Genomic DNA, 24,040 nt, shown 5'->3' with positions numbered 1-24,040 from the left:
GCTATTAATTTCAGAGAGCCACATTCCAATTGGGAGGGGGGCATCTGATTTCCATACAATAGTCTTAATGCTGCAGAAGATCAGCAGATCAAAAAAGGGTGAACCAGTCCTGGCTGGTTGGCCAAGCAGGAGGGGAGAAGGATCCTATTGTCCTGGAGGTAAGAACAGTGCGTCTGTTCAGAGAAAAGATGTGTATTCAGCACAGCAGGAGGTCTTTGTATTCAGCACTGATAACATGGCTGTGTATCAGTCTGCTCTCTGGACGGGGGTTAGCTGCTACAGTTTATACCTTCTATCAAAGAGCACCTTCGTACTTGTCAAGAAGCTCTTCAATCCTATCGTCCTCAATACTAGTAAATTCTATTTGCCGAATACAGGGAGGCAGAAATGTTTTTAAAAATGGGCGCCCTTTTTCCAATGCACAATAGATGTTGTCTCCAGGCTCATTAAAACTACTGGTCCTCTTATCATGTGGGGACACAGCAGAAGTCTCTAGCGTAGCCAGTCTCACAAGGCAGAAACGACTTGACAATATGCCTTTAAATAATTAAAGGCCTAATGGATTAACAAGATTATCATTATTATGTTATGGAATTAGAAATACAAATGCACAGTTCATTTCCAAGATGCTGTGTTTTTATTTTGGAGAGAAAAAAATATCATTGCCTTTTATTAATCATTCAATATCGCTAAATATCTCAGGTCATCTACATATCTCTTGGATATCTCATTTTGTATTCAAACCCTTTAAATCCAAATCAAACACTAGTTGCCTGGTTGCTGATTGGTCCACTAACAGTCTACAATACCCAGTGAGCAATGAGAGGGCAACACTTTGGCCTGACAGAGCTCCACCCCTAACTGAGATTAACCAGGTGTCGTTCTTCCTCTCCTCACTGAGAAGAGACACACACTGAGAGACAGACGATAAGATTCACCTTCAGACCAAACCCACAACTTCCACTGAGGGAGGACAGCTATAGGAGGGAATACTGGGAATACTGGGAATCCTGGAATACTGGAGTACTGCCACTTCAACCTGCTGCTGACTCCTCACACCTAATGTGAGTTTTAGAAGAACCACGACTCAAAGTGAAAGGAACTTTCAGTGAACTTTCTAGAGAAGGGAGTGGCACCACGACTGACTGAGTGATTTCCTGTTTGAGCTGTCTGCCTGGTGTGTTTTTAGCTTCACTCGGAGAGAAAATGCCTTCCCGTTCTCTCCCAGAGGAGGATCTCTCCTGTCCTGTCTGCCATGACATCTTTAAAGATCCTGTTGTCCTGTCATGTAGCCACAGCTTCTGTAAAGCCTGTCTGCAGGAATGGTGGAGGAGGAAACGAATGTATGAGTGTCCAGTTTGTAACAGTTCATCTGTCTGGACCATCAGCAGCCAGTGTGTGTTGTCTGTCTGCATTCAACAACACACACCAACCACAGATTCAGACCCATCGATGAAGCTGTACGGCATCACAAGGAGGAACTCCAGAAATCACTGAAGCCCTTACAGGAGACTCTGAAGTGGTGTAATCAAGTTAAAAGAAACTGTGATCAAACAGCAGAACACATTAAGGTCCAGGCCCGACGCACAGAGAGGCAGATTAAGGAGGAGTTTAAGAAACTTCACCAGTTTCTACAAGAGGAAGAGGAGGCCAGGATCGCTGCACTGAGGGAGGAAGAGGAGCAGAAGAGTCAGATGATGAAGGAGAAGATTGAGGGTCTGAGGAGAGAGATAGCAGCTCTTTCAGACACAGTCAGAGCCATAGAGAAGGAGCTGAGAGCTGAAGACGTCTCGTTCCTGCAGAACTACAAGGCTACAGTGGAAAGAGTCCAGCGCCCCCTGCTGGAGGATCCACAGCTGGTCTCAGGAGCTCTGATAGACGAGGCCAAACACCTGGGCAACCTGAGCTTCACAGTCTGGGACAAGATGAAGGAGATGGTCTCCTACACTCCTGTGATTCTGGACCCAAACACTGCCAGTCCAGAACTCATCCTGTCTGAAGATCTGACCAGTGTGAGACATGGAGAAATTCAGCAACTTCCTGACAATCCAGAGAGGTTTGACCGCTACCGCTCTGTTCTGGGCTCTGAGGGCTTTAACTCAGGAACTCACATCTGGGATGTTGAGGTTGGAGATGATACAGTCTGGTTACTGGGTGTGGCAGCAGAGTCTGTCCAGAGGAAGGGAATCATACAGTCTGGCTTATGGAGAATAAAGTTCTGTAATGGTGAATACACAGCACGCTCCCCATCAGATCCAGACACTGTTCTCCCAGTGAAGAAGAAGCTCCAGAGGATCAGACTGCATCTGGACTGGAACAGAGGAAAGCTGTCATTCTCTGATCCTGATACTAACACACACATACACACCTTCACACACACTTTCACTGACAGGCTGTTTCCATTCATTTTGACTGGGAATAAACTGAAGATTTTACCAGTGAAGGTCGCTGTAATAGTGAAATTGCACAGTAAGAGATCAAGAAGAGAATGACGGCAGCAAGTGGTTTGAACTGTTTGAAAACTTTAATACCCAGAAATCCTGTGCGGTGATGTCAGTTAAGCAGTCTGTGATGCTTTATACCAAAGGATACCAAAGAGACAAGAGAGGATTTGTTGCTTCCACACATGATGTGGACAAACAACATTTTGGACAAACAAGGAGAATCTACAGCGTCTCAGTTAGTGGGGATGGGACGCTCTGCCCTGCTGCAGCATCACTTCCTAGTTTAGACTGAGAAGACTCTTTCTCTATATTTAGACCATAGTTTTTCGATATGATTTTGACTTATTTTGTTCTTCATCTTTAGTGTTAAATGTATTTTGTATTTCTTTATTCCTTGTTCTTAGAGTTTCTCTCCACTGTAACTAGTCTTCTCTTTGTAGTTGTTTGTAGTTAAATCATTTAAACTCCTTTAAACAGCTGAACAGTTGATTTACAAAACGCTTTATATCCATTTGGGAAAATAAATCAGAACCTCATAGTTTGTCATTCAACATCTCTAGCATACAGACGATCCTGTATGTAAAAGTGTTTTCATTTTGTCAACCAAGGACCAGTTATCTAGTGTCCTTTAAAAAGTAATATCATTTTGATTCTGCACTGTCAATCATTTTGTCAGAGTGTCACTTTATTTAAAAGGTGGAGATCTCATTTTGAATTCAGACGTTATGTAATGTTGGTGATCAAGGAATTGAAGCTTTCTGTACTGTTGCATTCATTGTAAGTTACTCTGCTTAAGAAAATCAGCTAAAGGCCAAAAGTGTAAAATGTAAATTACTGATTTTGTGTGTTAGCATTGTAATCTGTAACCTACTATAATTGTTTTCTCCAACTACTTTTGGATAACTTTGTATTTAAAACCAATAAAGAATTAATTTCAGAGAGAAATTAGTTCAGATTTATTGACTGTGATTTGCAACACTTGGTAATGGGACGCCCTCCAACCTGATCCGAGGGTTAGTGTCTAGTCCAAGTGTTCAGGGGCTGAACCGGGACACGGGGTTCTCCTTGAGACGCAAAACTGAAATGACATCCAAGCAGCGCTGCTACACACACTCACAAAATCACTGGAGCACATTTGCTGTTTCTGGCTTTAATTTACCTGCATGTGTATGTTTGTTTCAGGTGATTCTGGACCTGAAGGGTTCTGATTTCAGCTACACCTACCAGACGCCTCCAGCCTCTCCTAGTAACACACTGTCCAGGAAGAGTAGCATCAGCAGGTAAGACACTGACACACTGATCACTCATTAGAAAACATCAGATCTGGGTCACATGGGAGGAAAAAGTCAGAATCAGCTGCAGTGTTAACAGAGCCTTAATGTCCTGGGGGAGGAGACAAGGGGAGGAGAGGAGACACGGCGAGGATAGGAGACAAGGAGAGGAGAGGAGACGAGAGAGGAGAAGAGAGGAGATTTGGAGAGGGGAGAGGAGAGGAGAGGAGAGGAGAGGAGACAAGGAGAGAGGAGAAGAGAGGAGATTTGGAGAGGGGAGAGGAGAGGAGACAAGGAGAGGAGAGAGGAGAGGAGAGGAGATTTGGAGAGGAGAGAGGAGAGGAGACAAGGAGAGGAGAGAGGAGAGGAGACAAGGAGAAGGAGAGGGGAGAGGAGACAAAAGGAGGAGAGGAAAGGAGAGGAGAGGAGGAGGTTATACATTCTAGTCTTGTGAAACACTGTTCAGTCATTCCTATTAATTGTTCTTAATTCTTAATGTGTCTGTCTCTCTGTGTTTTGATAGTAACTACCAGTCTGGATCAGTGAGACACGTTCCCTCCCTGGACTCCATCAGCTGTGCTGTGGACGGAATACACATCCAGGTAACACACACACACACACACACACACACACACACAGACATTACATATGCAGTGGACTTTGTCAAACCTGTCAGGTCCATATCAACTTCAAAGGTTTCATTCCAAAATGCTTTACATACATTTTGGAAATGTTTTGCTTCATACAATCCATAAGTGAATATTTCAAAAGCACAAATGATTCTATCTTCCAAAACAGAACTGTTTTTTTTAACATCAAACAGCCCATAACCTTTATGATTATCCATTATGTGCTTTACTGTGATGTGAGCAGTCATTCATTACTTCTTTCAAAAAGTGACATACAGTATGACAGGTGTTTCAAAAGTAGGTATACACATTTAATATACTGATACTAATACTGTGTTCAATATCAGTCAATCAATCAAACTGTATTTATGTGCATTTTGTACAATAGGTTTGCAATGCACTTAACAAAAAGACAAATACAAAAATAAAGACTTGTTGTTTGTGGAATAAAATTAAATGAAACATGAGAAAGTAATTTTAATGACATTTATAAAGAACATATTTTTTTTTTCCTGTTTCCAGGTAGGTTAATTTAACTAAATAAGTGAAAAATTAATAAAATTATACAGCTGTGTTTTTATTTAGTATTATTATTATTTTTCAATGTAAAAAATTGTATACATACTTTGAAACACACTGCACAATACATTTACTGTGTGTACATACCAAACTAAGAGCATTCCAGGACCTACAAAGTAAAAGCCTTTCACTCTGACAAGGATAAAAATACAACACACACACACACACACACACACACACACACACACACACACACACACACCGCTCTAACCCTCTCCTGTGTGTAGCGCTGCTCCTCCCCCTATCTGCTGATTGGCTGTGACGAAACCGGGCGGTCCCTCAGCGAAGGGAACTCCCCCTCTCGCCTCGGGCGTCACGGCAGCCGTGGTCGCTACGGTTACGCTGCCGGCCACGCCCACCACCCCGCGCCGACCCGCCGCGTTAGCCGCAGAGATATGAGCACCGTGAGAAACACTACAACTCCTACGTTTCCCCGATTATCCTCCTGTATTTTACCGTTCTCTACCCCGTGTCTTCCAATGGTTTAACTCTGATTTTATGCCATTTATCTCTGATTCCATCCCATATATCTCTGATTTCATCCATATTATTCCAGTTTCACCAAAAATATCTCTGATTTAACCCCATATAGCCCTGATTCTGTCCCATATTTCTCAGAATCCACCCCATATTCCTGATTAAACCTCACATATCCACAAATATATCTCATTTAACCCCATATTTCTTTTGATTCATCCTATATTCTCTGATTTCACCTATATATCTGATTCCATCCCATATTTCTCCAGTTTCAGCCCATATATATCTGATCCCGCCACATATATCTGATTCCATTCTATATATAAATTCATCCCAAGTTTTCACCTCAAATATCTCTCATTTAATCCCATATCTCTGATTTCATCCCATATTTCTCTGATTTTACCTCGTACATGTCTGATTTCAACCCATATATCACTGATTTCATCCGATATATCTCTGATTTCATCCAGTAAATCTCTGATTCAGGAATCTGATTACATCCCATATTTCACTGATTGATTTGACCCCATATATCTCTGATTCCACCTTGTACTTGTCTGATTCCATCTCATACGTTGAAGTACGTTTTGTGTATCACCAGTCTGCCATTAAATTACTTCAGAAATACTCTGAACACAAACTAGTCAACAATCACAATGCAGAGGGATCTTGCTCTTCATTGTGATTGCTAAACTATCTTTGCTATATTTGTTCATACAAAGTAATTTGATATAACAGTTAAACTATTAACAGTTTTTTAGACATGGAATACGTTTTGTGTATTTTGGAGCTACATGGGAAAAGTGGCTATGGCTAATGAATCTGTTAATGGCTCACTGATGTTGAACTGAAAGGCTAACTAAAGGCTAACCAAACATTAGCAACAAAGGCCAGTTCAGATAACAAACAGCAAACAGCTCTGTTAGATGCTTTGGTAACTATGCTAGCAAGCTAACAGCAGGGTGCCTCTTTGTTGTAATTGAACAAAGTTGAAGTATTTTCAGGATTAGGTCCAGTAAGTGCTGTTCTTTCATCTTTTTTATGAAAGAAAACCTCACACTAAACTCCACTGTGAGATCAGTCAGTTTAATGTTCCCATGCTTCCCGGCAAACGAACATATCCGGTAGAGCGGGACTGAAGACCTTCTTCTGAATCGTTAGGCTCTAGTGGTAAATTCTGCATCCACATGATCCACCAAGCAGCACTTACTTCAGTAAAACGTCACTTGGTTCACACTGCTTGCTGCCACTTCCCACGGTGCGTTCTGGTGCAAGAAAAGAGTCACGAGTGAACCGGTAATAAAATGTGACATTTTATTGAATTGCATCGGGGCTACTCAGAGTATTTCTGCAGCTCAGCTGATTTCACGTCTCTCCAGATGCAAAGCCACATGACTCCCTCCTGATGGATCCACTCAGTCTGACGCTTCATGTGTCTCCAGCTCCGTCCTCCACCTCTCCTCCATGTTGTGTTCGTACACAGCGTCCTCGTCCCTTCAGTCCTTTCTTGTTCCTCTCGCATCTCTGTCCTACTTATTAGTGCAATCTCCCCCTTCGTTAACAGTCTCCAGTGTGTAGTGCTAGTTGTCCTTTCCTGTAAGTGTGTGTGTGTGTGTGTGTGTGTGTGTGTGTGTGTACATGCCTGGCATAGAGCTGAAGTACAATTTGGTTTTGTGTCAGTGTTTTGCCTGAATGTGTTTGTGTGTACAGTGTATATCTCGTCGAGTCATTAGTGTCATCTGTAGTGTTTTTATCAGTATCTGTCTATATGTGCAGTCTGTCTCTGTCTCTATGTATTTGTTTGAGGGTATAATAGATATTTTGGTAATTGTTGGTAATAGTTAACGCTTCAAAGTCCTTTTGTTTTGTCTTTTCTAATCTTTTAACCTGATCTCCATCGCTGCATTTAGGTAATTGACAGAAACATAACTAATTAGTTACACAGACAAAGTCCCCATTACACTAAATTGAATTCCAGATGACACCTACCTCTTTTAGACTCCTCTAAAGGATCATTAACGTTGATTATTGTTACTTGAAGCCACTGAGCGCCTCTGTTGTAGCCAGTATCGATGCAGAAGAGTTTAGCCAAGCGGGCTTGTGACTGGAAGTTCACTGGTTTAAATCCCAGACCAGCAGGGAGACCAGCTGGATGGGAGAAGTGAATGACTGAACCGCTCTCCCCTCCATCAACAACTACCGTCCCAAGCGTCCTTGAATAGAAGACTGTGGTTGTACTGGGCAGCTCCCAGTGGGACTGTGTGTGGGACTATTAATGTGAAGCAGAGCCAACTTTCAGTCAACTTTCCCTGGATAAATAGACAATAAAATAAAATGAAAAACAAAATCACCCCTCGAAGCTCATCATTTTAAAATATTGTCACTTTTATTCACCTAAAGGAGGCGTTCAAAAAGCAGTATATATTAAAAAAAAAAAACTGGATTTGGCAGTGCCAGTTAATCCCTAGTTGGTGCCAACATCCTGGTTTGTGATGCACCTCAGATGTGATCTGAGGTGCATTCTGACTGTGCAGAATTCTGTTTATTTCTGAGACTCAGATCTTTCTAGCGATGCCATTGGCTGCTAAAATGTAAACAACAATTAAAAAATGTCATTATAAAGTGACAAGTGATAAATAATATAATTTGGATGGAGAGCTTATGAAACTGTGATGGTCAAGAGTCTCATTAGTGATTACTACAGCAGAATAACATGGAGCTGATATCACCATTCATGTTCCTGACAGCAGAATGACATGGAGCTGATATCACCATTCATGTTCCCGACACAACAGACTGACACATTTCGATATATCGTCCCATCACTACAGAACACTGTGCGTTCTTAAATACATTAAGGAATTCAATACATTGTACTTCCCCGCTGTATATCGACCTTTCTCATGCGCCCCCCCCCCCCCCCCGTCGTCACACGTCTCCGTCCTGTTATCAACACGCCCTTTCTGTTTGGACATGTGGTGTGACGCCCCTTTAGACTGGAAATGTGGTGTTCTTATTGCTGTCAGTGGAAATGTCCGTCAGTAGTCCTGTGATGACAGATGGGTTTCTGTAACTGCTGTTGGAAATAAACCGTTGGTGTGTGTGTGTGTGTGTGTGTGTGTGTGTCTCTGGTTGTTTAAAAAACCTGGAGCATCCTTTCCTTGGGATACCTTGATATTTTGAATTGAAGAGTTAATTTCCAAACTGCTATAAAGCTATATACTGTATTTGCTATTTTGGCGAAAACAAAAATCATACCTGAAGTTCATCATTCAGTTTCTTTAAAATTTGTTGGATCCAGTCTGTCCAAGTGTCTCATTTAGTCAACCAAGGACCTCAGTTCTCTACTGTCCTTTAAAAAAAATAATTAATGCTTAATGCTGTGCTGTCAATCATCATTGGAATCAAACTCTTCAATGACAGACAGTCGTCACCTTGAGGAAAACGGTTTCTACATTTGTCCTGCAGTTTCTCTTAAATGGCTGCTTTAACTTTGTTCAGCATTTCTCATTTAGTCCAAGTGGCACAGAGAGCTGATAGCTTACGGCTAGCTGGGCCACTTGGTTTCAGTGAGCAGGGCTAACTGTGCTAACAAGCCTGTTTCCCTCAATGACAAATGCAGAAACTATTTCCACAAACTGACAAATGTCAAGCCCTGTAAGGATTTATTCCCCTCAGCGTTGTGTTGTCCATACAGAAGTAGACTCTATAGAAGTCCCAGCATGCACTGCATGCTGCTGAACATAATTTGTCTCTTCAGCCGACAGAAAGCACAGAGAGAAATCTGTGACCTGCTGAAACATGAGATCTGTGTTCTGCCTTCCTACAGCAGAGAACATGCATATCTTGTCTGTTGTGGCTGATGCAGTGCTAGTTATTGGCTTTTATTTCATATATTTTGTTTGCCTGTGAAACACTTTGTAACTGATGTGAAAAGTGCTGCTCAAATAAACTTTCTTATTAGTATTGCTGATGATGACAGATGTGTGGTGAGGGACTTCTATAGTGGCTACTGCTGGATTATACTGGACTGGAGTGTGCTTTGGTTAATATTTCAGTAGTGGTGTTGCTGTAGTTTTTACATACTGATCGATTGATTTCTGATCACGGTAGGACCCGGTCGGCTCCACCAATCAGCTGGCTCCGTGGTCCGGCCCCGGCGGGAGCGGGGGGGCGGAGAACGGCTCGCTGGCCCCCCCACACAACGCCTACACACACCATGGAGAGAGGGCCCGCGCCATGTCTGCATCGGGGAAGGTAACACACACACACACACACACACACACACACACACACACACACACACACACACACACACAGAGGTGGGATGTAACAAAAGAAAAATACTTCATTACTGTACTTAAGTAAGATTTTCAAGTATCTGTACTTTACTCAAGTTTTTCTTTCACTGAAGACTTTTTACTTTTACTCACTACATTTCAAAAGAAAAATCTGTACTTTCTACTCACTACACTTTCAAAACAGACTCGTTACTCTCGGGAAATCATCAACTGATTTTCTAAAAAAAAAAAATATTTTCAGCATCAGACAGCTTCCATCCTGGAAGCAGCTGATCAAGAGCCAGATGTGATTGGCTGCTTGTTCAGCAAAGCAACACCAAAAATTAGGGAAAGAGAGAGAGAGAGAGAGAAGCAACACAAATAAGAGAAGCAACAAGAGAGAGAGAATTAACGTTAGTGAATTCAGCTGCTAGGGTTCAGGTTCCTGATCTGAGCTGCAGACTCTTTCTCATCTGGGATTCAGAGGAACGCTCAACAGAAACCAGTTTAGAACATTAGAAATGACTTTTTTTAGAGAACGACTTTTAAGTAAATTTAAGTCCACGTACTTTTATACTTTGACTTGAGTAAAGGATTTGAAATGGTACTTCAACTTCTACCAGAGTATATTTTTAAATGAGTATTTGCACTTTTACTTGAGTAGGGAATTTGTGTACTTCTACCACCTCTGCTGTGAGTGTGTTGGTGTTATCGACCTTTTTCACCAACATGGCTGCCGTACTTCCACAGGGTATACTGTAGATCGGTTCTCACCATTGCCATCAATGTTAAAAAGCCAACTTTCTATCGCCCATAGCCCTGTCTGTGATCACTGATTTAGTGTTTCAGCATAATGTGTAACACAGTCCAGGTGTTGTCATGACAGATCTGTCTTTCTGTTGTCGGACGACTGCACCAGTCACGGTCATCGAGGGTCACAAAATGTAAAAAAAAATACATTTTGGGCTTACAAATAAATTTCTGGGGATTTTTGCTTGATCTTTTCTGTGCATTATAATGAAGATCAATTTGACCCCCAGTTCCCCCCCCATGTCCAACCAATTAATGCATTAAGACAGAAGTAGAAATCCACATTGGCCACTAGATGGCAGCAGGGGCCAGGAGAGGAGGACAAAACTTGAACCAGTCTTTTTTTCTTTTCCTTTCCTTTTCTTGCCTCTCCTCTCCTCTCCTTGCTTTCCCTCTCCTTTCTCCTCCTTTCCTCACATTTCTCCTCTCCTTGCCTTTTCTCATCTCCTCCTTTTTCCAGTCTTCTCTGTTGCCCTTGAGTTCCCTCTGTTCTCTTCTCCTTGCCTTTCATCTTCTCTCCTCTCCTTTACTCCTGTCTCCTCTCTTTCCTTCTCTTCCATCTCCTCACTACTGCTCTCCTTTCTTTTCTCCTCTCCTCTTTTGTCCCCCTTTCTCTGCTATTTTCTCTTCTTTCCTCTTTCTCTCCTCTTCTATGCTCTCCTCCTCAACCTCCTCTTCTTTTCTCCTCTTTTTTCTCCTCTCTTCTCCTCTTTCTACATAAGTCCACTCTTCACACTTTATTTTTTTGTATAAGGAGCGTTGTCATTTGTTTTGGAAAACTAAAAACTAAAGTTTATTATTATCATAATTACAATTCCTCATCATAATAACATCTCCCTCTCTCTCTCTCTCTCTCTCTCTCTCTCTCTCTCTCTCTCTCTCTCTCTCTCTCTCTCTCTCTCTCCAGTCTTGCTCGGCCAGGGATCAGCTGGCGTTGACGTTGGGTGCGTTGAATTCGGACGCCCCGAGGAGCAGCAGGGACTCGCTGCACTGTTCCAGCGGCTACAGCACCCAGACCACCACCCCGTCCTGCTCCGAAGACACCATACACACACACAGTGAGTACACACACACACACACACACACACACACCACCCTGTCCTGCTCTGAAGACACCATACACACACACACACACACACACCACCCCGTCCTGCTCCGAAGACACCATACACACACACAGTGAGTACACACACACACACACACACACACACCACCCTGTCCTGCTCTGAAGACACCATACACACACACACACACACCACCCCGTCCTGCTCCGAAGACACCATACACACACACAGTGAGTACACACACACACACACCACCCTGTCCTGCTCTGAAGACACCATACACACACACACACACACACCACCCCGTCCTGCTCTGAAGACACCATACACACACACAGTGAGTACACACACACACACACACACACACACCACCCTGTCCTGCTCTGAAGACACCATACACACACACAGTGAGTACACACACACACACACACCACCCCATCCTGCTCCGAAGACACCATACACACACACACACACACACACACACTGTGGTACAGTATCAGTACACTTTGGTCTTCCATTGGGATTTGTTGTGAGTAAAACAACTTCCAGCTAAAGAGTTCAGTCCGATGTTCAGTTTACTTCATGAATGCGTTCAGAGAGATAAGGAGAGCGAACATTTGAGTCTGCCATCATCTATCTCTATTTATCTCTCTATTTATGTCTATTTACCGTTGAAGATAAACCTTGATCATTATTCTGATCTCCCTTCACAACTGTACATCATGGAAAAGTTCAGTTTGACCAGCTAATGAGCCAAAATCTGCTGTCAGTCAGCATCAACTACTGACATTTAAATCGGGTTGAGCCGACCCGACCGGTAAGCAGCCTCAGAGGGAAGGTGAGAGTACGACTCCACCTGGCTGCCAAACACCCTCCACCCTTTCTCTGCTGGTGGAGGACAGAAATCACCAACAATCAATGAAGAGAATTTAAAAACACCAACAGCCACCACCCAGCTCCTAGCTCCTGATTTCTGAGTATATAACAGGTCAAATCATTATATAGATCAGAGGTTCCCAAACTGGGGGGCGGAACAGAGGAACTACAGGGGGGTACAACATAATACCCCCCCACATTGCGGAGCATTATTTCTTGTGGAAAGGAGCGGATTCCACGCTCACCGCCGACTCCGTGGCGGATCGTGGATTTTTCCTCCGTGGATGGTCGCGCAAAGAGTTGAAAATAGTGCAACTTGAGTGGATAAGATCCGCACGGAGTAAGTCACTACAGTCCAGCGCTTCTTTGGTTGCCTGGCAACAAACTGAGCGCGGATTTCAGGTGGAAACCGCTCTGCAATGTGAACGCAGCCGACAACGCGACCAAAACTACAGATAAAAAGGTAAAGTAAGGAAGTATGACGAGACAGTAAGCCCACATCAGTCATTGTTTGTTATCTAGGATTTGTTTTTTTCCTGCACACTAATTCAGTTTGAGAGAACCTGCTGTTAAAAGTGGGGAAATCTAAGTTGTTTAAAAATGTAACGTTAATTTTACTTTAAATGTGAAAATATATTCAAGAATGTTTACAAGAAATATGTCAGAAAACATTGACTGAAAGCAATCAATTCAAAGTCCTCATGAAATGAACTCCCATTACTTTTACTTCCTGGAGAACAGAGCATCTTTCATGTATAGGCTACTATCAAAACTTTTTGGAAGTTGATTTTATTTGTTATTTTCAGTAAAACAAAATGAACAACTGAGAGTTTATATATTATAGTGCAATTCATTCACAACTAAGACGGTAGGCTACAGCACATTTGGAGGGGGGGGGCTGACAGAAAAAGTTTGGGAACCACTGATATAGATCAATCCAAACTATTGGTGATAAAACTCAAACTAGAAGGAAAAAAATACATTTTAAAACACTGTAACTCTGTTAAAAAACAACTATTGGTGATGCACTTTGTATCCCTGGCTCCAGTAGCTTGTTGTGTTTCTCTTCCTGGTGGATAACCGGCCAATCGTAGACGAGGTGACGTCACCTCCAGATGTCTCCAGCAGCTCCAGTGGAGTTTGATATGAGAAAATGTTTCAGGATGTAAAACCTCAGCGGTAAACGTCAGGTTTTGGTGTCAGTCCCTCAGAATCAAAGAGCGAGGGCTTCTTTCTAGAGCCGCCATTTTGCACCGAGAGACGTTCAACAATCATACAGGGAGAGATCCATCGTAGAAGAGGAGAGAGACCAGTTTCTCCACCCACAGGAGCAGGAGAGAGACCAGAATGCACTGCAGCAGAGAGATATGACGGGGTTTGAGTGAGGGGCTTTTTGTCGACTGGAAAAACTCACTTTTTATCACTATTACCATCGCTCTCCACCTACAGATATAACCCACAGCTGAATGAAACGAATTCAGGTCTGTTCTCTGGAGGTTGTTGAAAGGCATTCTGGGAAATCTAGGAAATCACCAACTGCAGTAGAAGTAGACGAGGCAGCTTGAGGGGAAGTGGGTTCAACAAAAAGTAAATTACAACACTAAGTAACTCCTGGAGGATTGATGAGATCTAACAGTGGAAGAGGGTCTGAGGGGGGATTTCCCTTTAAACTAATCAGTAATAGCCAAACTCATTACTTCATTGTTTGATTAAACGCAGTTAAACACACACAGATTGTGAAAACATACCATAATATTTCATGGTATGGCTCAAAGTCACGTCCCAGTGCATCACAGTGGGAGATCTCTAATCTCTCAGCCTGACCATGCTTCAGTCTCATTTTTCTCCTGGACAGACAGTCAATTTGTCCTGTGGAGCTCCTGGGTTCAGTCATGATGGAAGTCGGCCTCTGCTTTCCTCTCATCAAATCGTGTTTCCTCCCAATAAATGGTTTCTAAATCTCCAGCCGCTGGGTCTAAGCAGCAACTTCTCTCTTGATGTCTGTTAGGAAACCTGCGATGTTTTCTCGTGTGTCTCTGATGGATGTTAAAATCCAGCGGGCCTCCTCGACGCTCGAGCTCCTGCACACACCTGAGCACCAGTATAGCAGACTGATAAAAGCCCTGAACCTCCTCAGTAGGTGGGGTGGGGGGGGGGGGGATGGGTGCCTCGGTGGGTTCTGCTGTCGGTGGGAAATTTCTCCCAGGCTCAACTGCTGCTGGTGAACGCTCGTGTTTGGCGGGAAAACACATCTTCATCATCCTCATCATAACAGGGAAATTAACTTGGATACAGCCTGAGACCGAGAAGATTTCTCAGCTGCACTTTCGGTTCTACAAGCTGTAGTTTTCTGATTAAGAGCGTCTAGCTGAGCCTTCTTGTTTTTCAAAAGTATTTGTGAAATATAATTTTAGATTGTTGCCATCTCTCTGATTTCTGAGGGTATCTATCTCCAAAGTAGTTTAACCTTTCCATCTTTCTCAATTGCCCATTTTCCGCCCAGCGACAGCAGGGGCTCTGTGGATGGAATTGTCGATCAGTTGCTCTGTTCTCCACTGTATTAGACTGCAGACTCTGAAGCCGGAGACCGAGTTCAATTCCCGGCAGAGACGCTTCATAGAAGCTACATTTCAATACATCTTCACCTTTTCTACCATTTTTTTCTGAGAGATTCGTTGGATGATTAGTTAATATAACCACACACACACACACACAGATGTAACCCTGGCTGGTTGTCTGTCTGTCTGTCTGACTAAACATCTCAGTTTGCTTTTATTTATTTTATTTTATTTTATTGTTTATTTTACGGGAGCAATGCGCAATTTAAAAGAAACTGCACCAGAGTTAGCTTCCAGCTAATTTGCATCTGTTGTCCCTGGGCAGGAAATGCAAACAACACACACAATCACAGGACATGCTATACAATAACAAAACACAGAATAAAAATTATCAATACAAGGCAATCATTAGTGGTGAAATGATTGAGTTGACTTAAGCCAGATCTTTAGGTTTGATTTAAAAGCTGCAAAGCTTTCAGACTGGCTGATATTGGAAGGTATGGAGTTCCATTTTCCAGCTACTTTAACAGAAAAAGCTGATTGACCAAAGCCTGACTTTCTGATCTGTGGTACCCAGTCACTCCTCACTGAGGCTCTAGTCCCCCTAGCATTGCTGTTGGGGGCAGTCAGACATCCTTTTAAGGGAGGAGGTGTAAGATCATTGTAGGGCTGCAACTAGCGATTATTTTCATTGTCGATTAATCTGTCGATTATTTTCTCGATTAATCGATTAGTTGTGAAAAATGTGGATCAGTGTTTCCCAAAGCCCAAGATGACGTCCTCAAATGTCTTGTTGTCCACATCCCAAAGATATTCAGTTTACTGTCATAGAGGAGGAAAGAAACCAGAAAATATTCACATTTAAGAAGCTGGAATCAGAGAATTTTGACTTATTTTTCTTAAAAAATGACTCAAACCGATTAATCGATTATCAAAATAGTTGGTGATTAATCGATTAATCGTTGCAGCTCTAGATCATTGACAATTTTATACATCAGACATGCATCTTAATACAATAAAAAATTATCAAACTTTAAGAAATTTTATTTCCTCAGAATATTGCAGTGATGGTAATCCCTAGGTTTTTTGGTTTTTAGGTTATTGTGCATCTAATTTCACTCATTTTCACCTGGTCAGATCCTCCCCACCACCCTCCTTCACTTGTAACAGACTAGTTTTCATGGGATTATCTTTATTTCTCTAGTAGATTAGTTTTTCTGTGCTTCTGTGATCCTGTCTCCTGTCTGTCTTGATCTGTCATTTCAGTTGTTTACCGTTAGTGAAATAGTTTTCCTCTGTTTTACTGGGTTTACTGGTGAATCATGTAGTTTCAGTAGTGTTGTATTCTTCCTGGTTAAACCTCCTTCCTTCTCTTCCAGCTGTAAAGAGAGAGCCTCCCCTCTATGGTAGGTCTCTGTCTACCTGTCTGCCTGCCTGTCTATCTGCCTGTCTACCTGTCTGCCTGTCTACCTGCTTGCCTTCCTGCCTGCCTGCCTTTCTTGTCTGCCTGACCTTCTGTTCAGTTATTTTATCATTGTGATTCTGTTTTATCAGAAATTGCAGAAGCAGTTTATAAAATGAACCAGCAAACAACAGGTTATACATTCAGACCATATAGAGCTATATATATATATATGTATGTATATATTTGGCTTGAAAGTATGAACTATACAATTGTACATAATCTTCCTCTCTGTCTCTCTCTCAGTATATGTAAAAAAAACATTAGAAAATCAAAGCTCCATTACAAAACCAGTCATTTGGATCAGGTTAGCAGCATTTGGACGTTTATCAAAACATTGCCAACGTTTGTAGGTAACAAGGTAGGAAACTAACTTAATAAATGTTTTTATTAACTACTTATGTATCAGAAGGGTGTGCAGCCAACTTTCTACTTATTTCAACTTATTAAATGTCTTTTTCTAAACTCTTATTTTCTGTTGGCCGCTCCCCATCAGTGCTGCCATGAAGAGTTTCATTCCAAAATGAAATCTCCACCATTTGAAAGAAGAGACACCTTCTCTTACAAAATGATAGACACAACAAACACAACATTGGACCAAATAATGGTTCTTTTTAAATGACAGCAGGGAACCTCAGTCCTTGGTTGTCTAAATGAGAAACACTTTCACAGACCAGATCCTCTGGAGGTTAGAGAAACTGAACCATGAACTTCAGGTACTGAGTGTTTTCCTCTTCCCTAAAATGCATGGAAAGTGAAAAATAGTGTTTTGGAAACGAACTCTTCAAATCCTCATGTTGTCAGTGTGCTCTCTGTTCTGTGTAATTCACTTCCTGCTCAGATAATCAGGTGACCTTCAACATGCAAATGGGAAAACGGTGTGTGTGTGTGTGTGTGTGTGCACGTGTGTGTGTTTGACCTTTGTCAGATTGTGCAGCTTTGCGTCATTCTCATTAAGTGACGTGTGTGTCTGTTTTTAACTTCATTATACGGGACATTAAAAAGTACATGCAGGATTTGTGTGTGTGACTATTAAGTAACTGGAATACTGTGGTGACCAGTTTCATGAGATGCCAGTAACAGTTTCCACAATGACGCATACTCTAATTTCCTCTCTCTCCCTCTCTCTCTGTAATTAGTTTTTCCTCTGTCTCCTGTCATCTGTATGTGAGATACAGAGAAAACAACACTTTCCAAATGTCATGTATTCAACCCAGAGAAGATGTGCAACTGAATGCAGGGCAGAAACTAATCTCTCTCTCTGTCTCTCTCTGTCTTCGTCTCTCTCTGTATCTCTTTCTTTCTATCTCTCTCTCTCTCTCTCTTTCTATCTGTCTCTCTCTCTCTCTCTCTCTCTTTCTCTCTCTCTCTCTCTCTCCAGTCGACTATGAGTCCATCTCTCTCCACGGCGGCGATGCTGACTCCATCTCCCTGCATCACCTCTCCCATCTCCATGGTAACAGCCAATCAGACTTCGACAAGTCGTCGACCATCCCGAGGAACTCCGACCTCAGTTTCCAGTACAGGAAGCTGCTGCAGTCCAAACGGCCCGCCTCCACCGTCAGCCTGCTGGCCGAGCCCGAGCTGATGGGCGGCTCCCTTCGCCAGTCGCAGTCTCACACGGCGACCATCAGGCGCAAGCCGTCGTCGAAGCCGGCGTATCGGAGGGGGACGATCAGCGGGGGGGTCCCCATCCCCATCTGCACCCCCCAGGTGCCCCTGAAGGCCCTGGGAGGCAACGCGGCGAGCAACGAGAACGTTTTCACGCCTCCTGCCGCAGGAGGAGCTCCGCTGGCCGGAGGTTTAGGTCACAGCAAACTCTGCACCTCCACACAGAGCCTGAGCGCCTTGCCCCCCCCCTCCTCCTCCTCTTCGTCCCCGTACTACCAGCTGGTCCCGGGTCAGATGCCCATCCCGGTGCCCGTGCCCACCGTCCCCTCGCTGTCGGCAGAGGGCGGCGCCGCCAAACAGCAACAACAGAGACAGTACCAACAACAGCAACTACACCAACAACAGCAACTGCACCAACAGCTAAATCACCAACAGCAGCAACAATTTCAGCAACTCAGCCAACAGCAACACAACACACAGCAGCCGCAGCACTACCGGCCGCAGCAGTCGTTGCCCCAGCAGCAATATTATCAACAGCAACAATACGAGCAACTAAATCAACAACAGCAACTGCTCCAGCAGCAGCAGTCATTGCCTCAGCAACCGCAACAGCTGCAACATCAGCAGCAACAAGGTCAGTACCATCAACAACAACAACAACAACAATACCAGCAACAGCAGCAGCAGCCGGCCTCCGCTGCCCAGGCAGAGGCCTCCGCTCTGGGGCACGGCGCTCACTACCAGCCCCAGGCCCCGCTGCCGGCCCAGGACCAGGACCCAGAGCTGAGCCAGGGGGGAGGAGGAGGAGGAGGAGGAGGAGGAGGAGGAAACATGGCGACCCTCCTCAGAGGAGTAAAGCTCCGAAGGACCGTGACCAACGATCGCTCCGCCCCTTTGCTGCCGCCTCCAACCAATCACAAATGAGGCTGGCAGACAGATGTTGTCGGTCGTTTTGCTTCCCTGCTGTTTAATCACAAGCGCTGACAGAGGCCAGGTGGACAGCATGCCCAGGAAGAGGCATACCTGCACACACAGCAAGTGAAACACACACACACACACACACAGAGACTTGTCGTTCAGTAGACGGATCGTTGATCCACATCGGACGCTCCGGTCTATCGTTGGAACTCAAAGTGTGTTTTGTTTTATTTTATTTTATTTTCCAAAGTTCTGCTTCCTTTTAGGCCGTTTAGATTCCTCTGATTGTTTTAAAGGTTTTTTGAGATTGTATTTTACTTCCCTGTTGCTGAAGCGACTGTTTTTTTTGTTTGCCTTTTTTTGGTTCTTGTTTCATTTCGACTGTTGATAAAGTTTTTTGTTTGACTCGGTCTTACCCAATTAGAATGTCCCGTAGCACTGTGTCAACTGTTGATTGGTTGTTTGATTAGAATTCACTTCCTGGTCAGCTGATCATTATGTGGCCTGTTAGTTAGCTTAGACATGGACCGAGGAGCATCTCACGTCCTCTCCAATACTGTGGGCCGGGACCGGGTGCGTTTGATTTGCCTCCTGTCTGGAATCCCAGTAGGGCGGAGTTAACATTTGTCCGACTGCTCCACAACATCACATGGTTGAGTCATGATTTGTGGAAGTAAGATCCTCATTGGCTGTGCTTTGTCCAGTGTAGCTGAGCGGTCGGTGACATCATGCTGTAACCGGAGGGTCTCGGGTTCGATCCCTGAACTGTCAGAGTGTCCTTGAGCAAGACACTGAACCCCCGAACCTGCACACTCATAAGTGGCTCTGGGCGTCAGCTGGATCCCTGGGATGTAAATATTTAAAACCCTCGGAGCACTTGGGGAGGTTCAGTGTTTTGCTCAGCGGCACGTCGGAGCGCAGAGCTTCCCAGACGGTTCAGGGGTTCAGGGATTTGAACCAGCGACCGGTCAAGCCCCCCCACCCCCCCCACCCCACCCGAGACACCTGGTGAAGGCCAGCGGGAGTGGGTAAGGATGTCAGATACTCCCGTGTCTCTTTTGTACTGTGTAAATAATTAGTTTGTTAATATGAGGAATCACAATAAGAAGACAGGGACGCATGGGGCAACTTTTAGAGGCAATGTTCATGTTGCAGGAGATGGGGATCGGCAACTGGGACTAAATTAATATTGATAACATAGCGGGCTATGAGGAACAAAATTATAAAGAAAAAATACTGTTGGTCACAGTTGCTGGTGAAACGGAGGCCTGTCGAGGTTTAAAGGCTGGTTACACACCGCCATGTTGGAAGAGGAGAGGCTGTGACATCATCACCTTCTCCCTGTTTTTTTTTCCTTTATTTCCTGTTTTATTTTATAATTTGATCCTCCTGCTGCCTCACAGAACAGAGTCATTTTTTTTTGTCAGCAGCAGCAAATAACATAATAATTGTCAGATAATGTAATAACTTTCCAAAATATAATAAAACCTGATATTGTTGAAAAATTTCCACAATAATGTAATACATTATTATATTAGCTGGTAGTTATTATGTTAGAATGTGTGTTAACGTTTTTACATTATGTCAGTATCAGTCTGAAGATGTTTACATTATCTCTGGTACAGATATATTATGGTCTGTTTGTGCTATAGGACAGAACATCTCTTTAATTGTCCCTTTAACTGGTTTCTTTGCATGTTTAGAAGAACTTTTTATTACATTTTGACGCATTATGAGATTATCCAATAGGAAGGAAGAGGTGGGAACATCACAGACTTTTGGTTTTGTTGTCACTCCTCCAACATGGCGGCTTGTTTGTCGTAACAACTGGAAAACTGTTTCTGTTCTGCCCTTCAGAGACAAACAGCAGGAACTGCTTTTGGTGTTTTAAAGCTCCCATATTATAGGAATTTAAATATTCCTTTATTTATACAGTGCATACATGATCAAAGATGTTTAATGAAGACTTGAACATTGATTTTGTTTGTGTGGCTAAATTTAAAGTTCTATTTTCTATCTTAGCTCCCTCACTAAAGAATGACTGAAATCCGTCCAATCAGAGTCCAGTTTGCAGCATTTGAGCTGAAAGCGTCCACTCAGCAGGTTTACCTCATTTGAATTAGACGGGCCGCTGCTGTCGGCCAATCAGGAGCCTGTATTGTGACGACTTAAGTCTTCACATTCGTTCAGTTTAACTCATTTAGTCCACCTCTCAAAACATCATGAAGAACATTATTCTGATCCTGAGCCAGAGATTTGAAAACAAAATCATGAAACCTGAATAATATGGGAGCTCTAAAGGGTCAAAGGTCATGCCAGGGGTTCAGACTTCAATATACAAAAACTATAACCATAAAAGCCATTTAAATGACCTATAGTCCACTTCAGTACCAACTCCTACCCCGCTGCAGTTGCTGCCTGTTGTCTTCGTAGGGCCGATGTTGCCGGTACACGTTGCCTCTGATTGTTGCCCGGAGAGCGATCTGCTGGAGCAGGGTGTAAATAACCAGCAGACACCACCAGTTGCATACTGGGTAATGTAGTTGTCTGGTGAGTTAGTGTAGTCTCCAGGTCAGTCCTGTTCTCTTCTAAACATCTTAGCTGCCTGTTAGTAGTGAACCTGTTCAGTCAGTTTGGAGTTTCTCAGCCAAACCGGCTCAGTTGATTCAAATGTTTATATCGTTAATGAGAGAGAACAGATGCCTTGCTTATATCAGTCTTAGAGTTTATGTTAATCGATTGATTGATTGGACCCAATCAGCCCGCAGCAGTCCTGTGTGTATATATTAGTGCTTCTATTCCTGGGAGAGATCTATATATATGTATATCTATATATATCTCGATTGTATTTTTGTTGATTATTGATTAGACGATGTAAACAGATCCAGCGCTGGCATCAGTTCTCAGTCGTCATATTTTTGTACAAAAGATTAAAGGAAAAAAACCCAACAAACTGATTATCGACTGGTCTGGGATCAGCTGGGAGGAGAATACCCACAATGCTCTGGGACCAGGCGAGGAGTTAAAACTGGTTTAATGTCTGTTTGCTCTGAACCGAGCGAAGGAGTTTGAGACGGACAGAGAGGAAGAAGAGGAGGAAGAGGAGGACGACATTAACCAACAGAATGTAGAAACGTTTGTTCTTCATCTTTAACGTTCACTTTGGGATCAATAATAATAATTGATGATTGATCGATTGCTTGGTGTCTTTTTTTTTTGTTGGTACTGTACCTTCACTATGCAGCTGGATCTGATATTTATTTAGTTGGTTTTGGCTTAAATTTTGGCTTTTTACCATTTTTCATTTCTCTCGCTCCTTTCCTTCTTCATCTCTCCTACCTTCATCTGGGTGTGTGTGTGTTGACTTGAACCACTTACCAGTTTAGTATTCTAATAGAAAATCTAAAATAGAAAAATGGAAAATTTCGTGCAATATTGGAACATCAGTTTGTTGCCCTCAACTCATTTCTTAACGAGTTAAACACGTGAACGCTTCCAGGTTTTAGCGGTGAGACTTCATCCTGTTCTTCCACTTCCTCTGATGTGAGGTGAACTTGGTCTTGGCTTTTGTCTGTCAGTTCGTTCAGTTACAAGACCTGAACGCAGCATTCGCATCCGAGACGTACTGTGGAGCCAACATGGCTGCCGTGGCCAAACTCTGTGCGTCTGCAACTCTGGTCAAGACTGACCCAAAGAGAATCGTCCATTTTGTTTGCGAACTCCCTGCGGCCCACGAGACGCGATCAGAGCCACCGACCAACAGTGTGATCCTAAAAATATTCTTCCAACAGCTCTGCAGGGTCAAAATCCACTACTGAAGCATTGCAGATATAAACAGCAGCAAGGCATTATGTAAGAGATAATGCCCGATGAGGTGTCCATTATCAGGAATTAATGGACGACGGGGGGAGGCCTGAACCTCCATGGAAGGGTGTTATCCCGCTTATACCATGGTCACCTGCCAAAGAAAAAAAAATTAAGACCATTAATTTATATTTTCATGCGTTTTGTAATCAAAATCTAAAGTTTTTCACAAGCCATAACTCAGTTTCCCTGGTAACACCTGAGGGTTTGACTAATACCTGGAACAATCATTACCATCCCATGAGGTTCTTATGCAACGGAAACGTTGTTCACTGCTCCAGTAAATAGGACGAACCTTAGATAGGACTTGGCAGCAGGAGATATTTCTAGTCCGCTCAGCTCATAGAACCCTTTGGCTCAGCTATCCGACAGTATGTTTAACAACAAGACTAGCTAGCTATCAGCCATGTCATTGTCCCCAAATCAATATCAAGATTTTCACGAACACACAAATTGTAAACGGAGGCTTTGACTGCGTCCCTGTTGCTATGGTTACGCAATTTAGATACAGGCTGATGCTACGTAGCCAGCGCATTAATTTAGAACGTGAACAGACAGTTTCACTGGAACTACTTAGTAGGTGTCCATTATCAGGAATTAATGGACACCCTGCAGCCAATCAGAATCGAGTATTCACCCAGACCATGGTGTAATAATAAACAATGGCCTGTTTGAAAGGATTATTTTGAGTTGACTGATTTTCATTTACTATCGACATGGTAAATATGGTCATGAAAATATGAAGGAGACCATTTTAATGTACATCTTTCTCTCAAATTAATGGATTAATTTATGCCTAAAGAGACCTTCCTGCAACCAGTGGTCAAACTAGAGTAGAAGTAAAATGAAAGTGCATGATTGCCTTGTAACATATTACATCATACAGCATTGTATTGCATCAAGATAGGTCTGAATTGAATCGTATTGAATTGTTAGCTGCTTAAAATGTATTGATATTCAATCAGGCAGTGTTTCCGGGTCCATAGTTTTCCTGCCAAATTGAGCTGGTTTGAAAATTTAGTCCCCGGCTACAAAATAAATGTCACGAGTGGCGGGTTTTTGGGCAACTTTTTGGACATGCTGTGGCCACAATCTGAGAGTGAAAACAAATTTCAGTGTGGAATATGTGTAAAAACACAGTCTGCCAGGTCTGAAGGGGTTTAAAGCGTTCCTTATCTGACTCTTCTAAAG

At 43.1% G+C, this 24,040-nt stretch overlaps 1 protein-coding gene across 1 annotated transcript; it reads left to right on the top strand.

Moving 5' to 3' along the window:
* Nucleotides 1-1,925: 1,925 nt before the first annotated feature.
* On the top strand, nt 1,926-22,165 carry LOC139657604 (protein MTSS 1-like). Its single transcript, XM_071535495.1, has 7 exons — nt 1,926-2,126; nt 3,627-3,724; nt 4,239-4,317; nt 9,520-9,663; nt 11,404-11,554; nt 16,374-16,400; nt 17,838-22,165. Exons 1-7 carry the CDS (start codon nt 1,926-1,928, stop codon nt 18,989-18,991), a joined length of 1,854 nt encoding a protein of 617 aa, XP_071391596.1. The 3' UTR covers nt 18,992-22,165.
* The last annotated feature ends 1,875 nt before the right edge of the window (nt 22,166-24,040 follow it).

Source organism: Centroberyx affinis, unplaced genomic scaffold (genome assembly GCF_046629955.1).
Source record: "Centroberyx affinis isolate AG114_WGS23_722 - 3 ecotype Tasmania unplaced genomic scaffold, CSIRO-AGI_Caff_v1 ptg002721l_1, whole genome shotgun sequence".
Classification (NCBI taxonomy): Eukaryota; Metazoa; Chordata; class Actinopteri; order Beryciformes; family Berycidae; genus Centroberyx; species Centroberyx affinis.
Note: the sequence above shows the minus strand (reverse complement) of the source record. Positions and strands in the feature narration are given on the sequence as shown.

Coding starts and splice junctions, on each gene's coding strand:
- LOC139657604 (XM_071535495.1), top strand. CDS start 1,926: ATGAAGGAGATGGTCTCCTACACTCCTGTGATTCTGGACCCAAACACT. Junction 9,664..11,403: donor CCATGTCTGCATCGGGGAAG/GTAACACACACA, acceptor CTCTCTCTCCAG/TCTTGCTCGGCCAGGGATCA. Junction 11,555..16,373: donor AGACACCATACACACACACA/GTGAGTACACAC, acceptor CTTCTCTTCCAG/CTGTAAAGAGAGAGCCTCCC.